Genomic DNA, 17,145 nt, shown 5'->3' with positions numbered 1-17,145 from the left:
ACATAAAAAAGGTAATTGTGGGGAGGTCTGAGGTGCATTACATTGGGACCCAGAAAAAGTGAGCTAGAACCCCTTTTTTTTTTAATGGTGAACACATAATTATGAACTTGGCGCGAACATTGTACGTGTCACTGATACTCAAAAGCAGAAGGAATAGACGTTTTAACAACCTTGTAAATTCAAATATAAAAAAGGAATGTAGCAGAAGTTATAGTAGGGCCTTGCATGTCATGGTTTGCAGTAGCAAATCCTAGAACAACCATAGCAGCTACCTCTTTGACTGAACCTTCTATATTGGGATAGTCCTGCACCCAAATCGAGGTAGCCGTCTCTTATTGTATGGATATTTCTATATTCGTGCAAATTCAAACTGATAAAAGCACCAAATACTAGGATACCTGAAATACTGAACTGACTTGCAGATCGGTCTTGCCTTAGTACGTTTAAAGTAATGATATCGGCACTTATTGTATTATTGGATACAAAATTATTTATAGATCTAGCCAAGAGATTATTTCAAAAGAATTTGCTCTTGTATAAAACCTTTTGTGGCACCTTGGGATCGCATTATTGTTTTAGAACTGTTAACATTATAGGTTTTGAACTGCTAGATAAAGTATGATTCAAGTGGTCTACACTCAGAGTAATAATCTTGGTAGCAATATGCCAGAAAAGTGGGTGAAGTTCATGCTTCATGGTGCAATGAACCATTTCTGAACGTACACTGATATAAAGTCGTGCTGCAAACAAACCTTTTGCCTAAAGTAGTGTCCAAGTTTCAGATCACCAAAAAAATTGTACTTCCGGCCTTGTGTCCAGAATAAATAAGAGGGAAGAAAAATTGTGTACATTTCATCTGGTTAGATAAATATCTTTTAGAGCAAAAAATGCCAGAGAAACATTCGCTTTGTACTTCTTGAAGGTCCACCTCAGGTTTAAGGTCATTACGAAAAGTCCCTAGCAAGATTGATCAGTGAAGTCATCTCACAGGCTTATAAGTGGTAAGGATGTGAGATGCCAGAGATATTGTAAGAGATTGCATTGTACAAGAGCAGCGAGACCACCTGGATTCATAGGGCATAAATGTTAGCAGGTGATCTTTGCAAATCAGCTGGGTAGTCATTGCTTCATATAGTTTCCAGACATCCACTAGATGTGATTACATCAGAAGGCCCTCAGCTTGGAAAAAAATAGTTCAAGGAGTAGGCACAAGAACAAACTAAAATTTTTGTGGGCTGTCTCCTCCCCCTCTAATGCCCATAGTGCAAAACACCTGTTCCTTTTTTTTTGTGTCCAGGGAGTGGGCACCACTTTTAATAAAATGCTGAGTTATTTTGTTTTAGATGTTGGCAGATCATCCTTTGCAACTGCCCATCAAAACCAGATTTACTCAGTCAGCCATGGCCTGTTATTCCATTAGGACTCTGTTGGCTTTGACGCCATAGCTGTTAAAGCCATGATCCACCAAGTGTAGGGCCTCTCTAATTGGGTCATTCAGGCCATGATAAAGGCCAGAAAGCCATCCTCTGCTGCAAATTACAATCGCGTTTGGAGGATTTATATCTGGTGTGAATGGAAGCGCGTCCATACTTATGAATTCAACTTGGCTGTTATTCCTGCAGGAAGGCTTGGACAGTGGGTTGAAACTATGTACTCCGAAAGTTCAGGTTTTGATCCTTTTGAGTCTTTTTCCAAAGCAAGTTGGCTGCCATCCTTCAAGTTCATACTTTTTTTTTCAGGGTGTGCTTCATGTGAAACCAAGCTTTGATCCTATGGTTGTTCTGTGGGATCTCAATTTGATCCTGTCTGCACATCAAAAGCCGCATTTTGAACCTTAGGATGTTGTGAATCTCAACTTTCTGACCAGGAAAGCTTCTATTTTGCTGGCCACTTCATCTGCCAGACAAGTCTTGGAGTTGGCGGGTTTTTCTTACAGGTCACCATTTTTCCCGTCTTTCATCAAGACAGGGCAGACCTTCTTTTCAGCCAAAGGTGGTCTCTTTGCTTCATCTTAACAAGGATTTTGCGATTCCTGCTCTGAGTGATGACTTGTCTTCTGGCAGCAGGGATGCTCTGGGTCTTCTTTATGTTGTTAGAGCCTTGATCTACGTGGAAAGATTTGCGGTATATGGTAATATGGACAACCCCCATGGTGCTCTATGATGCACACAAGAGCGGTTGCTGTGTATTCAGATGAATAATGGTGACCATGTTTCGAGGTGGGTCCCAATCCAGATAGCCAGGAGGCCAATTCTACTAGATTGGAGAGAAGCACCTCTTGTCACGGTGCCTCTGTTGAGCAATTATGCAAGGCAGCCACCTGGTCCTCAAGCCATACTATTACAAAATTCTACAAATGTTATGTGTTTGTAGCAGAGACACCAGTTTTGGGCATAAAGTTTTGTCAGCAGTTGTCCCTAAGGGGGCATCTTTGGAATGTCCCCTTGGTATCCAGTTTGCCCCATATTGGATGTCAGAGAAAATAGGATTTTTGGTACTCGCTGGTAATTCCGTTTCTCTTAATATATCTGGGGAAATCTGCGCTTCCTCCCTTTCTGTGTTACTCTGTTTTCACTCTGTTGATTGAGTGTTCTTGGTATGTGTGTTATCTTGATCTCCTATGGGCTTAAATCAAAATTGAGATACTTTGTACATTAGGATGTAGAGGGGGAGGAGGCAGACCATAAACAAATTTAGTTTGTTCTTGTGCCTGCTCCTTGAAGAGTGCCCTCTACACCCCATGGTATCTCCAAGATGGATTAAGAGAAACAGATTTAACTATGAGTACCAAACATCCTATTTTTTTGCAGGAATTGATCTGTGCTTCATAGGTTGACTTTGATTGCTTTTGTACATCCCATACGTCAGGGCTGACATGTCTGAAAAAATAATTAAGCAATTTATATTATCCGATAGTTGTTTATATTATCTGATAGTTGAAGACAATAAGGGAAAGAGTTGTGCTGCATACCTTCTGCGAGGTATCAACTTTTGTCTACTTAGCTGATCAAGGATTAACCTATACATCAGGTTGCAAAAGAGTGCTTCAAAGTAATGAACTTTAAACCTATTTTTAATGTATCTGGCGTTAATACCCCCTGAATCTGCCTGAGGGAACCGGTATGAAATACCGCCGGGCGGCCTGGCCGACAAAAGCAGAGTTCCCGGCAGCGGAAGCCCGACAGCGCTGGAAATTCCGATCGTCGCTAAGGTAAGTATAAACTAACCTAACCCCCTAACCACCCTTAGGGGTGCCTAACCCTAACCCCCCCCTTCCCCCGCTGCCTAAACTAAGTCCCCCGGGGGCGTGCCTAACCCTCCCGGGGGGGTACCTAACCACCCCGCAGCTGTCTGCTCGCGGCGCCCGGCATCCCTTTGATTGGGATGCCGGGCGCCTGTCTCCCGGCGTAGGGGGAATGACAGGCGTCTAGATATAGACGCTCGGCATTTCACCCTCGCCGGGATATGACAGTCGGGAAGCCAGCTGTCGGTATTAAGGCAGCCGGTTTCCCGATTGTATACCTGCCTGAGGTACATATACCACTAATTCATAAGCCCTGTCTTAACTATATTAGGATATGGATGCTTTTGTCTTACAATCGTATATAAGAAACTAAGCGCTGGAAGGAGTATCTCTTCAATCGCCACTAAATCAGCCGTTAATAGGTAGCCAACCCAGTACTAAAAACAAAGAAAAACTTATACAGCGATGTAGTGGTGAGAAAATGTGTTACAGAATCATTGAATAAGAAGTCTTATTTATTTAAAAAGCAATAGATATCTATATTAGCATCCTACTCAAAAAGAGCAGCTTATTGATATACATGTAGTGATCTTATATATCCTGGATATCCATTTTACAAATGAAATTAGTAAATAATTATATCCAATAATTCCAAGGCTAATATTGTATTTTAATAGTTCTTTTTCAAGCCCACTGTTGTAGGAAACCATGTATATTGTATGTACACATATAATGTCCAGGTCAGCCAATATAATCAAGCCGATTAAAAGAACATCTATTATAATTTTGTGTATAATCACATATATGTAGGGACTAACGGGGCATCTGTATAGATTATATTTGTGGCTCCGATAATTACACCACTTCTCTTGGAAAGTTTGTCCCCACAAATATAGAAAATTGCAGAAATAAATGAAAGTTAATTTGCTAATACAGTCGGCTTGCGACCCGCCATGTACTTCAATGCAGTCACTCACCGCTGGTATCCAAGAACTGTGGTATATTGTGGGGGCCGGCGGAGCTGGCTTGCGACCTGCCAAATGTGGCTTCGATGCGGTTGCACCCCATCCCTTCTGGTGCTGGATCCCTATTGAGCGGGGTATAATAAATATTTAGCAATCTGACGGCATAGCAGTTAATGTCCTCCGGGACAGTAGCGCACAAGTTTGTTCCTCACAAACGTCTTTGAAGAAAAGTATCCAAGGATGTAGCAAAATAATAACAGGTTATCCTTTGTAACTAATCATGGAGCAAAAAGAACTGTGGCCTCCCGAGCAGACCTCCTGACGTGTTTCTTTCGATGAGCCGGAATTTTTCAAAGGAAATAGGTACATGCTGGGTACCTTTCAGATAGTACTTATATGTGTTCCTTGATTGATTTAATGATTATTATTGGATATAATTATTTACTAATTTCATTTGTAAAATGGATATCCAGAATATATAAGATCACTACATGTATATCAATAAGCTGCTCTTTTTCAGTAGGATGCTAATATACAGTAGATACCTACAGTAAGTGGATTTTTTTTTTTAGAATTTTTAAATAAATAAGACTTCTTAGTCAATGATTGTGTAACATATTTTTTCCCCACTATAGCGCTGTATAAGTTTTTATATGCATTTTGTCTTACACCTTATAGTAACCAAACTATTCTTTGATTACATTTTGTGCCAAAATAAATCTGTATTTTACCCTGATTATTTTTCCTCAGAGTGGATAGAAGATTACAAGGAGTCTCTCAGTGACGTTGTAGAGCTCCAAGCTGAAATCGATCAATATATGCAGGAATTCGATAAGCGAGTGGCACAGGTAAGTCAGTTGTTCATAAATCATTTTCTTCAAAGTAGCAAAAACACACACAAAGATCCCCCGGGGGTAAAGAAAAAAAATATGAATTATATAATTAATAAAATATTAATATGTTATAAAAAATACTAATAAATAAAAGTGATAGTTCTGAATAAGGACTAGTGATAAGTTCCTAAATGACTTCCAAGAAAAATATTAATAAATACTAAAGCTGTGGTAATAAAAAAAAATATTACTGATATGCCACAAAAATGAAATGTTATCTAGACACATTTAAGTACAAATCCAATAGCCATGCTGCAGAAATGGTCATTAATCATTGAATTAATAGGACAGTATCCAAAGTGTTCAAAAAGCGGCCATGGAGATAAATATGCTATGCTATGCTGTGCTGTCATTTAAGAACAGTTCTTGGGGAATACAAGTCCCAAGGAATGGTGCACTCGACTGTAACAATGATTAAATCTGGACTACTATAATGGGATGTGTTGTATATTACCAGACGAGTCTCCGCCTCTTTAGACAGTTCCCAGGTCCAGTGCATGGCACAGTGCTCGGGAATCCCCACTGCTGCTAGCAGATATGGTGAGTCACTCTAGCATTGTTGTATACAAACAGAGTGCTCCAATGCCGGCTATGAGATTTTATATGCCAATGGAACTCTACAGCTATCGAACTGTAGAAACTTAGAAGTGTGCCCAAAACCTTAGATACGTTTCGCCCCCTAAACATGTAAGTTTTATTTAAGAGCTGTAGAATATGCATCCGGTCTAAGATACCATTCTATTTATACATTGTAAACATTCAGAGGGTGTATATATAATGTATTCCCTACTGGAAATAAAAAGGATATTAGAGATTGCTCTAGTCATTTTTAATTCTCTTGCCTTTGACGCAGATTCAATTAATCAGCTATGCATGTTAACTGATCTAAGCTGATTTCTACTCGCAACCTGTGGTTGTGGAATACCTTATTTTAGAACAGTGGATCATTTATATCCTTATGTATCTAATGACAAAGAGTTACATCGAGTTTCAAATACTTTTTAAAATTTCCCAACACACAGGTTAAGGATCAAAGGTGCACAGTATCAAAATAGAAATTATAATAAAAAGGCTGCTTCACGCTGATAGGTGAGATTCTCAATGAAGACTTCATGGAAGTGGTAAAATCTTTTCACACATTTGTAAATCGATAAACACCAGCATGTGTTGTAGCACCTCTCACACCTGCCACAGTGCCTTTGGGATGTCCAGTATACCATGATGATGATAGAGGTTAATAAAAATTAGGTTACATTTTCTTTCTAGGCGTACTGTTAGGAACCGAGTACAGCTAACAAAAAGCACTTTTCTCTCCTGGATAGAAAGAGGAAAAAGAAAAGGAAGAAGAAGGGGTGCCAGATGAGGATGGCTGGGTAACGGTGACTAGGAAAGGACGCCGTCCAGGTTTAGCACGGACAGAAACGGTGAATCTTCGGCTGGCGGAAAAAGAAAAAAAGAAAAGAGCCCAGAAGGAACTATTGAACTTCTATGCCTGGCAACACCGTAACAGCAAGAAAGAACGTACGTGTTTATCAGGGTTTCTATGCTCTGCCCTGTCTAAGGCCTTTCTGAATGGGAATGTTGTCTTTCTTACCATCTATGAATATGTTGCTCTTCTTTATAGAGCAATAGAATAGTGCAGTGGTTCTCAGGACCCCACACAGGTCCCCCAGCAGGAGCACAGGTGTATTCATTACTCACTGACGTTTTAAAAGATTCACAGGTGGAGCTAATTATTTCACTTGTGATTCTGTGAGGAGACCTGGAAAAAAAAGCACTGTTTGGGGTCCTGAGGACCGAGTTTGAGAACCTGTGGAATAGTGCAAAACTATTGCTTAGTAATTTAATTAACTTTTGAACCAGTCATCCTAGTTATTAGTGTGCGCTGGCAACATATATATACAACAGCCAATAATTCCTATGCACGCATGTGTATACAGCCAGTGGGCAACTGTAGGGAAACTGATTATGTACATATTCCAAGTCTGCAGGTAGAATGATACAGATTGTATGTTCATGACATTTTATCAGAGATTAGGGGGTCGTTTCAGTTAGGTGCGAGTGGGGCGAAGTGCTCATCCAACATCATGGAAACATCTGCAGCAGCAGCACCTCATCTCACTCCGGCTTGCCAGATTTTTGTATGCAGCCCTATGGAGCTGTGAACATCAATTAATGAGTCTGGGGCTACCATAAGTGTGGCTTATTGCCGCACTTACACTGTGAGCCATCTTGTGTATATGTCATTTCAAATTGTCAGTTTGCAATGGCCAATGTGTAAAGGAAATTCTGGAGCTCTTCCAGAAAGTTTCCCACAAAAAACCCTGTTAAATTAATTTAAAAAGAGTCTGTCCAGTCTGTGTTGTAGCTTACAGTAACCAATTAGCTGTTTTTCTAGTTTAGAAAATGAAATGTAGCAAGTGTGTACATAGCATAGAGGGATAACTTACCTTCATACCTTATCCTTCATGCTGCAGCTGGTAATATCTCACACTTTTTATACTCGGCCAATGTAATAGAGTCCAAGGATGTGCAAACTCATCCAGATGTTTTCCCACTTTGAAGATAAAACTTGACCAATGTGAGAGTTTACTGCTAAATTCTCACATTTTCTAAACTCTCACCCTATTACATTTGGCCCCATATGTTTAACTGCACATATATCCGAGCAGTATTCTAGCTCAACATCCCTCACTTTCCTGTGCACCACTATGCAGTGAGGTAAAATTGGTGATGTTGGTGTTTCTTTCAGACAGCATATCAACAAGATTTCAATCCACCCCACGGAATGTAGAGTAAACAGATATCTGTAGTGTGGGTACATTTTTATTTGTAAAGGTTGAGTTTCCCACTTCCAAAATGCTTGGGCCCAGGGGTATTTTGGATAACTGAATATTCCGTAGTTTGGAATATTTGCATACCATGATGAAATATCCTGGGAATAGGACCCCAATATACACACACAATGCATTTATGTGTTATATACACCTTATACACACAGCTTGCAGATAATTTTACACAATATATTCAATAATTTTGTGGCTCAAACAAAGTTTTGAGTACAGAAATAAAATTAATTTGTTTCATATACACCTTATACACACAGCCTATAGGTCATTTTATACAATATGTCATAATTTCTGCCTTAGACAAAGTTTGTGTACATTGAACCATCAAAAATCAAAGGTTTCTTTATCTCAGTCATGCCAAAAAAAATCCGTATTTCGGAATATTCCGTATTTCAGAATATTTGGATATGGGAGACTCAACCTGTACCAACATTTTGGTCTGCTAATAGATTTTCTCCAAGAGTCAGTGTCCGAAGAAAATGCCACTGTTCATTTTTATTCCACACAAGATTTGTGGGGGAAAAAAATTATTCACATCTGTTGGAACTTAAGTATAGGGGGTAAATTTACTAAAGTGAGAGTTTTTAAAAGTGATGTTGCCCATAGCAAGCAATCAGATTCTAGCTATTATCTTCTAGGAGGTGCTAGTTAAATGTTAAGTAGAATCTGATTGGTTGCTATGGGCAACATCACTTTTAAAACTCACTTCTAAAAACTGTCACTTTAGTAAATTTACCCCTAAATCTACTTTTTGATTTGACCTTGAATGGGCAGTAAACTTATTGCTTCTGTGCATTATCTGAATGGATGTTACCATGGCAAATAACACACCTATATAAATAGTAGCAGTCAGTTTTCATGCAGCAGGAGTGTTTGCGTTTCTACCTACCACAACAAACTAATACTGAAAAATGAAATTCCAAATCCTAGCTGTGCACGCCTGAAATCGGCATATTTTCAAGATATACATTTTTAATATTGATGCACTTACTTACCTTTCGTGATTGAGAGAAATGTTCCCAGTGTATAATTATCTAAGAGGAACAGCGTTGTAAATAAGGTAATTTAAAAAAAATATTATTATAGTAGGGACTAATTATCCTGTCTCTAGAACAAGAAATGATATACAGAAAACAGCTAGTTGAATTTTCTGGTCTTTTTGCAGATCTTGCTGAGCTACGTAAGAAGTTTGAAGAGGATAAGCAGAAGATTGCACTGATGCGAGCTCAGAGGAAGTTCCGCCCTTACTGAAGGACGACTGGCAAAAAATGTTACTGGACACTGTATTCAGCCTGTCATGAATACTATACAAACTGCTGATAGGGCCAAGAGGCCAATAACAACATTGATCTAATTGTTGATGCTGGAGATGTTATAGAAACTTTTAAAGCTTCTACAAAATAACATTTGGTTGTAATTAAATCCTGTTTCTAAAACTACTTCTTGTTTCACAAACTTACTTTTTGTCCAGAGCTCTTAACTTTGTGTCTAGGACATTTGGCTTCACAACCCAATTTAAGTTTTCATTAATAATTTACTTTAAATAGTGCCTACAATACCTATAGTATTGCTTAAATACAGTCTGCTGACTTTTTATTGGTTGTACACAGCATGTTTTGTGTCCCCAGCTATAGTTTTAAAAATGTTTGTACTGTCCCTCCATCTGGGACTCTCCTTCCATTTCCTACCTATTGAATGGCCCACAGCAATGTGTGTGTACCAGAACAGGGGAAAGCCAGCGTTAATCATTGCTTTATTTCACCAAAATATAAATAGTTTTTAATACCAGTGAATGCAGATATTTCATCATTGACCATTTGGAAGCTTTTTTTACTTTCCTACAAAATTATTATAAACAATAATTACAGATATTGAATCAATAATTGAGTAATAAACAACCAACATATTTTTAAGTGTTGTATTTTTGTGTCATAGGGCCAAGTATAAAATCTTTCTCTGTTAATAAAATACTACATATACAAAAAAAGAATGGCATTTCAGAATTGCAGACCACTTGTAGACTAAGATGATGCTGTACATGCACATGTTAAAGTTGCGAGTGAATATATGGTCTGTCAGACAGGCAGTCACTGACTATCTTGAAAATCTTCTCTGGCTCATTCAAGTGAACAAAGTGATTCCCATCCACCACAGTAGATTGAAAACGCTGAAAAGAAATACATGGAGTAAAGTAATAGGACTGCTACAACTAATAGTTCCTTTTACAAGCATAGTGGTATTAATAACTAATAGTGTACATGGCTTCATAGGACTTTAGGCTTTAAATATCTGTGGAAGGAGACAGGTATGACGTTTTAAAATGAACATAAAGTTTTGCATTTGTCTGTCGCAATAAGTACTGCCATGTCTTTGTACATTTAATAACACGGCAACAGGCTCAATATTCTTTTAATATTAACAATCTTGAAGTAAAAGATGATCGGGATAATGTGTGGAATTACCTCCAAGTTTTCTTTGAATCCAAGTATTAAAGCCTGTCCCATATCTGTATAAACTCCTCGCATTAAATCAGCTGCCATTCCTTCATTAGCCCTGTAATAACAGAATGTTCAGGTTACTTTAAAGGTTCCTATACAACACCGTGCAGCTTATCGGACAGATGGTATGATAGTACTTATCTGATACAACTTGCTCCAAGGGGCAGATTTACTAAAGTGTCTAAAACAAATAAGTGGTGGTGTTGCCCATAAGAAACCAATCAGATTCTAGCCTTCATTTCTGTCTTGCATTATAGAAAATAGAAGGATTGGCTGCTATGGGTAACACCATCACTTTTCTGTCTTAGAAGCTTTAGTAAATGTACCCTCAATTCTCCACAAGTTCCTGATGACTAAAATACACAACGGATGAGTTAGTACACATTACAAACGGTTCTACTATCATGTTACATGTTTTTCTGTTAGTAAAAAATGGTTACATTTTCTGCTATGTCCTAAAATTCTTGTGAATTGGGAGAAAGGATATCTGAATATATATTATTTCATGCAGTAACAGAATGGAGTTTTCCTTATGACTAACTGACTTGAGAACGAGAACACTGTGTACTAGATTTGTAATGTATATATTGATAAACCAGACTGGCATGTGCACATGTAATGTTAGGTACACACTTGTCCAATCCACTGCAGATCAGACTGCTTATACAATCCCACTGCAGACCTGCTCGCAGACTCTACATCCAATCCTCGCTACTCGCTTGTCCAATTTCTCAAAGATCTCCAAACTGTAGCTGCTGAAAAAAATGCATTAGACTGTGGAGGAAAGGGGATTTATTAATGAGGAATTTAATTATAATAGTGAAGAGGGGGAGGTTGGGAATTAATAACCTGATTATTGGATGGGAACCGGATTTCAGGTTTCCAAAAAAAAAACAACATACAATGGCGTGGGGTTCCCCTGACACCGGGGCATAACCAGCCCCGGGCTCTTTGAGTTAGTCCTGGTTCAAAAAAATACAGGGACCAAAACATGTAATTTGAACCAGCACCAGGCTCCACTAGCAGGGGGGGGTAATGCCACAGCCATGGGACAGACTTGACTGGGTCCCCAGCCCAAAGCATTCATTCCCCCCCTAAGTAGTCAGCTCAGGGCTGGGATTCCTGGGGAAGTGGGGACCCCTCAATACAGGGGATTCCCCTCTCCATGGCACCCAAGGCCAGGGCTGAAGCCTGGGTCTATCCCCGACACCCCTGGGCTGTGAGTGATGAGTTGATAGTCCATTAGTAACAGTGTAATACTGGTATTGTCTTTTAGAGGTGGAAATACAGGTCCCAGCAAGCCTCCCCTGCATGCTGGTACTTGGGAGAACCACTAGTACCAGAAAGCGGGGCATTAAGGGCTTGCTGGTACCTATAGTACCCCTGTAAAAGAAATCTTAAAAACAAAACACTGAATGTTTTAATAATTTATTTTGCTGCACCTTCACCTGGGGAGAGGCGGCCTTTAAGCTCTTTTGCATGGCCGCCACCCATCCAGGACTTCCCCGGCATCTTTGATCTTCAGGAGTTCTTCTTCGCTCCTCCTCTGCAGTCAGACTGACACTCGCTGCCTTGCGCTGGTTTATATAAGCCAGCATATAGGGGTGGGGTGATGATGCAGCCATTTTGAATTTAAAAAAATGGCACCGCGCTGCCATTTTTGAAATGGGAAGTTGCGCCGTCGCCCGCTGACTAACTCTGCAAGGTAATTACTTAGCAACCTCCCGCTCCGCTGCCATGCCAAACGCCCGTCCCAGGATCTCACCGGATGGTGTGTTGGGCTACCAGGACCGGAGATCAGTCGCCAGCTCCAGTCTCCACAGCCTACAATATTGGTCACCTGGTCGGCAGTCAGGTCTTCTCATTTTTAAACATGCTTAAAAACTAGAAGACCCAGACAGGTGACCAGGATCTGGTCTGTGGATCTGTCGGCATAGGGTACACACTTGTCTAATGTCGGGCAGACTCGTCGGATCTCCCGAAGATTGGACAAGTGTGTACCCAGCTTAAGGGTTGTACAGGAAGGTAAGAGAAGGGAAACAAACCACCTGCAACACAGCTGCAAGAAGCCACACCCTGGGGGAGATGTATTATAGTGGTACGGATTGCGTTGCTATAGCTCTTCCTCCTTCGCCTCTTTACCGAGTGGGGGATTGAAAATTCCCCCCTCTAGCTATTCCTACCAGAGTGCATCAGCCTAGTGTGCTGTGTCTTACCTTGCCCAGCACATAACCACACACATTAATACATGGGAAAAAGCTGTATCTGCAGCACATAATGTGTGCAGATATTGCTTAACCCAGTAACGGAGTATCATACATCTACCCCTATATCTGCTGTGAGTTCATGTTATCTTCCATCTCATGCACCTGCATTCTATGTTGTGTCCCCAACTGAACCCATGCATCTTTTCATTTGCTTTTTGAAGCAGTTTCCACAGCTTTTCTTTAGAGAAACCATGGTGTATAGCTGGGTGCTGGAGGATTTTGGGCACCAAAGTTACTTTTGGGACAGTACAGACTTATTCTGCGCCCTGCCCAGTGCGTCCAGTTTTTCTTTTTTAGTGCCCTAGGTGCTAGGCAAGTTCTTATCAGGTACTAACTCAGCTGTTTTTTTTTTTTTTTATTAATTTGTTTTTTTGTTTTTAATTTTTAACTGGGCTGTCAGCTGAGCTGTTTGTTGCTGGGCATTTCAAAACCATTGTGGTGGTGAATAGAGGCCAAAATATAAATATTCTGTCAATGTCCCAATATTTATACACCTGACTGTATTCTTACATGTAGAATTTGCTGTGAGGACAGTTTTGTTATTACTATCTGTCTGTTTATTCTGTACATCTCTGTTCTTTTCTTTTGAAACCATTCACTCATATTGTAAATCTTTAAGGTATTAGAATTTCACTGCATTACAGTTATCATAGGTACTGTTATCACAACAGTATTGTTAATGTGCTATGCTGGCCATACACTAGTACGATGCAATTCATCATACGTTTTCCCTTGAACTCCCCGGCAGTCCCGATGGCACAATTTGGTGCTTTTTAACACACATGATCTGATTACAAAAGCTATGATGGGCTGCACATCTGATCATACGATACGTTTTAAGAGCGGCGGAAACGCGCATCGGATCGTATCCTCCCTAAATGCTACACGATTTCGACACTATTCATTGTACAGCGTGTTGATAATCAGGCAATCGGCCGGAAATCGCGCTAGTGTGTTATACATGTGCTTCACCCTGCAGCCACCGGGTTTAGTGAGGGGTATGGCAGCCTGTTTCCTCTGGCAGCTGCTTCTCTTTGCTGCCACCAAGTTCAGTGAGGGGGAGGCACAGATGGCAGCCTGTTTGCTCAGCAGCTGTGATTCCCTGCAGCTGCCGGGTTTAGTGAGTGGGAGGTGCAGCTGGCAGAATTTTCCCCGGTGGCTGTTTTCTCTGCAGCTGTCGGGTGAGGGGTGCCTCTGGGCTGCCAATCAGCAGTGATCGGCGCCAGCTGGAACAGGTGCAGACTAGAGGAACCTGGAGGTCCCTGTAAGATGGGTGGCTGCAGGAAGATTAGCTTCCCGCAGCCGCCCATTGGGCGGTTTTGACCCAGGCTGGTGGATAATTTAATAGTGAAAACTATAAACCACAGTGAGGAGGGCTGTGCGGTGCAGGGAACAGCAGTGAGAAGTAGTGAGTAGTGCTTCTCCCTGCAGCCGCTGGGGTTTAGTGAGGGGGAAGCACCGCTGGCAGAATTTTCCCCCGGCAGCTGCCTCTCTCTGCAGCTGTCAGGTGAGGGGTACCATACACCAGACCAACTTTCCTCCAACCATAGTTGGTTGGTTGGAATGAAAATCCAGTAATGTAATTGTCATTGGATAAAATGACAATCAGCAATTTGCTCCCAAACACCAGAAAACACGAAAAAGGTTGTTCAGGCAAGTTGGTTATATCCGTTTGGTTTAAACAACTTGTCTGAACAACAGCTTTCATCCGTTTTTCTGGTGTTTAGGAGCAAATGGCTGATTGTCATTTGCTCCCATACATTAGTTGGATGGTTGGAGGAAAGTTGGTCTGGTGTATGGCCAGCTTTAGTGTTTTAAGTACAGTGCTTTCTCACTACTTTTGATTGTTGTTCTCTGCACCACACAGCCCTCCTCACTGTGGTTTATAGCCTTCACTATTAAATTACCCACTTTCCTAGCATGTTCGCATCAGATGCGGCCACACCAGACTGCGCTTTCCCTGACATAGTTGCATCTCATGCGACCAGTCAGAAACACCCAGTGGGTGGATGCGGGAAGCTAATCTTCCTGCAGCCGCCCATCTTTCAGGTCCCTCTAGTCTGCACCTGCTCCAGCAGATCGGCAGCCCAGAGGCACCCCTCACCCGACGGCTGCAGAGAGATGCAGCTGTAGGGGAGAAATTCTGCCAGCGGTGCCTCCCTCTCACTAAACCCGGCTGCTGCAGGGAATCGCAGCCGCTGGACAAATAGGCTGCCAACGGCGCCTTCCCCCTCACAACCCTGTGGCTGCAGGGAAAAGTAGCTGCCGGGGAAACAGGCTGACAGCGGTGCCTCCCCCACTCACTGAACAGTAATCATGCCACCCTAAGTCTTGGGCAGCCAGAAAAGGTAGTTTCATATCTGTACTCTGCTTAGGGATGGCCATCAATGTTAATTAGTTTGGTTCTCTGCCATCGATGAATGAGAATGTTTTTTTGACTTTGAGTGGTAGGATGGAGTTAGCCACACCCACCGGTGGTCACTAAGTCCTGCCCCCATTTTTGACTGGCCCGCAGCAGAGGTGTCCATCGAGGGGCGCAAACCATCGATAGTAACCATTGATGGACATGCTACCGATGGCCATCCCTAGTGCCTATTTTCCCCAGTCAGTCCCAAACATTTTTACTATCGATTATTCTGATACATCGGAAAAAATTTAGTTTATGCGGAACTCAACAAACATCGATGGTTTAAAACAATCAGCTATTGATGGTACAGGTCGATGGTCATCACTACAATATACCATAAAAAATTGCTATTTTTATGGTATACTTTACAAAAAATTAATTATTTACATCTTTTTTTTTTTTTATAAAATAGTGTTGGATGAGTTGTAACTCTAAAACAATCATAAAAAAAAAATAAAACTATTTCTGAGCGGTTTTTAGAAACAATATTAGCCAGTTAAGTGGTTAAGGGTACCATGGTTTCTAATGAATGCTGGCCATACACCAGCACAACTTTCTTTTAACCATCCAATTAGCTGGTTGGTTGGAATAAAATTCCGCTAATGCATGGGAGCAAATGACAAACAGCCATTTGCTTTCTAACACAGGAAAACTGATGAAATCCGTTGTTCAGCAAGTTGTTTAAATCAAACAGATTTAATCAACTTGTCTGAAAGACCGTTTTCACCTGTTTTCCGGCGTTTGGGAGCAAATGGCTGATTGTCATTTGCTCCCAGACTTTACCAGATATTTAAACCAATCAACCAACTAGTTGGATGGAAGTTGGTCTAGTGTATAGCCAGCTTAAGGGGAACTCCTCCAAGGCTGTCCCAGAGAAGGGTGCTTCTGACCACAAGTCCCTTTTGTGCAAAAAATGCCAAGACAAGAGTGGTAGTGCTCAAGACAAGGGCGGGCTATATGTTTCCCGCTGCGGTGCAGCAGTCGAGGCTCCAGGTATCGGTCCCTTTGCCAGAGTCAGCGTGGGCCTCCACCCTGTCACAAGCCATGTTAGAACTAGCCAGGCAATTAACTTTGTCCAGAACATCCTCTGCAGATCCTTCTGTTCCTGTTATGATCTGTTGCAATACCTCTCTTCCTACAGTCCTGGTGCTATTCCAGTCTTCATCCCTACTGTATCACTTCTGCTGGTGCTCCTAGCACTCCATGTGCTGTCTCTCTGCAGCTGGAGGTAACTGGCTAAAGAGCTGCACCTGTGACTCCTGCTTATTACCTAGCTTCTCTGAGCACTCAGATCATTGGTTCATGCTACCAGAGACTGATCCTAGCTCATGCGGCAAGTGGACAAAGCCTGCTATCTTGTTCTACTGCACTGTAAGCCAAGTCTGTTATCTTGTCATATTGAACTGCAAGCCACGTTGTTATCAGGGACTTATGATGAGGTCAATGAACTGGCTAGTATCAGAGCCAAATTTACACACACACAAACACACATTTTATAATTTTATATATATATATATATATATATATATATATATATATAAAAATAGCGGCCTCATGAGTATTGCCTGGCTCCCCGTCTAGCGGGGTAGCCAGGTTAACATAAAAAGCGGCAGGTAGTGCAGTAAGTAAGCTGAGAGGAGACAGCCAGCATTAAGGCTGACGCTGCTCTCTCTCTCTGTTACTGGTATAAATACTAGCTAAATCCTCTCCTCTACAGACTGCTCCGATTAGCGGGGCAGCCAAAACAAAGACTGCATGTGCCCATGTTAAAAACACTAGCAGCAGCTAGAATAGCAAAGGCGCGCAGACTAATTAAGTTTGGGTGCCATAGCAGGGGGGCGGAGCCTAGCTACGGTGTCCTGGTTCCTCCTCTCGGCCATCAGCGCTTCCCTTGGGGGTGCTGCGGCCATTAAGGCACATGCTCTGTGGCTCAGCTGGACAGGTTCAGTCACCAGAAGGTCCCCGGCACGAATCCAAGCATGGACATACAAATTGAAAAATTAACAAGCAAGACCTGGGTTT

At 41.4% G+C, this 17,145-nt stretch overlaps 2 protein-coding genes across 4 annotated transcripts in view; one reads left to right on the top strand and one right to left on the bottom strand.

Moving 5' to 3' along the window:
• The window catches only part of RRP7A (ribosomal RNA processing 7 homolog A), a 29,526-nt gene extending 19,662 nt beyond the window's left edge, over window positions 1-9,864 (top strand). The window contains exons 5-7 of the mRNA XM_088468021.1: window positions 4,960-5,057; window positions 6,425-6,623; window positions 9,117-9,864. Of these exons, the coding sequence (XP_088324147.1) occupies window positions 4,960-5,057; window positions 6,425-6,623; window positions 9,117-9,202 (383 nt within the window). The 3' untranslated portion in view covers window positions 9,203-9,864. The remainder of the gene's footprint in view (window positions 1-4,959; window positions 5,058-6,424; window positions 6,624-9,116) is intronic.
• Window positions 9,688-17,145, bottom strand: part of SERHL2 (serine hydrolase like 2) — a 102,387-nt gene continuing 94,929 nt past the window's right edge. For all 3 annotated transcript variants that reach the window (XM_088468020.1, XM_088468018.1, XM_088468019.1), the window contains 2 exons: window positions 10,414-10,504; window positions 9,688-10,118 (listed from right to left, as the gene is read on the bottom strand). In XM_088468020.1, coding sequence (XP_088324146.1) covers window positions 9,999-10,118; window positions 10,414-10,504 — 211 coding nt within the window. In that variant the 3' untranslated portion in view covers window positions 9,688-9,998. The remainder of the gene's footprint in view (window positions 10,119-10,413; window positions 10,505-17,145) is intronic.

The sequence above is a fragment of the Taudactylus pleione genome, unplaced genomic scaffold (genome assembly GCF_031769625.1).
Source record: "Taudactylus pleione unplaced genomic scaffold, aTauple2 ptg000080l, whole genome shotgun sequence".
NCBI classification, from domain to species: domain Eukaryota; kingdom Metazoa; phylum Chordata; class Amphibia; order Anura; family Myobatrachidae; genus Taudactylus; species Taudactylus pleione.
This window is presented reverse-complemented; position numbering and strand designations above follow the sequence as displayed.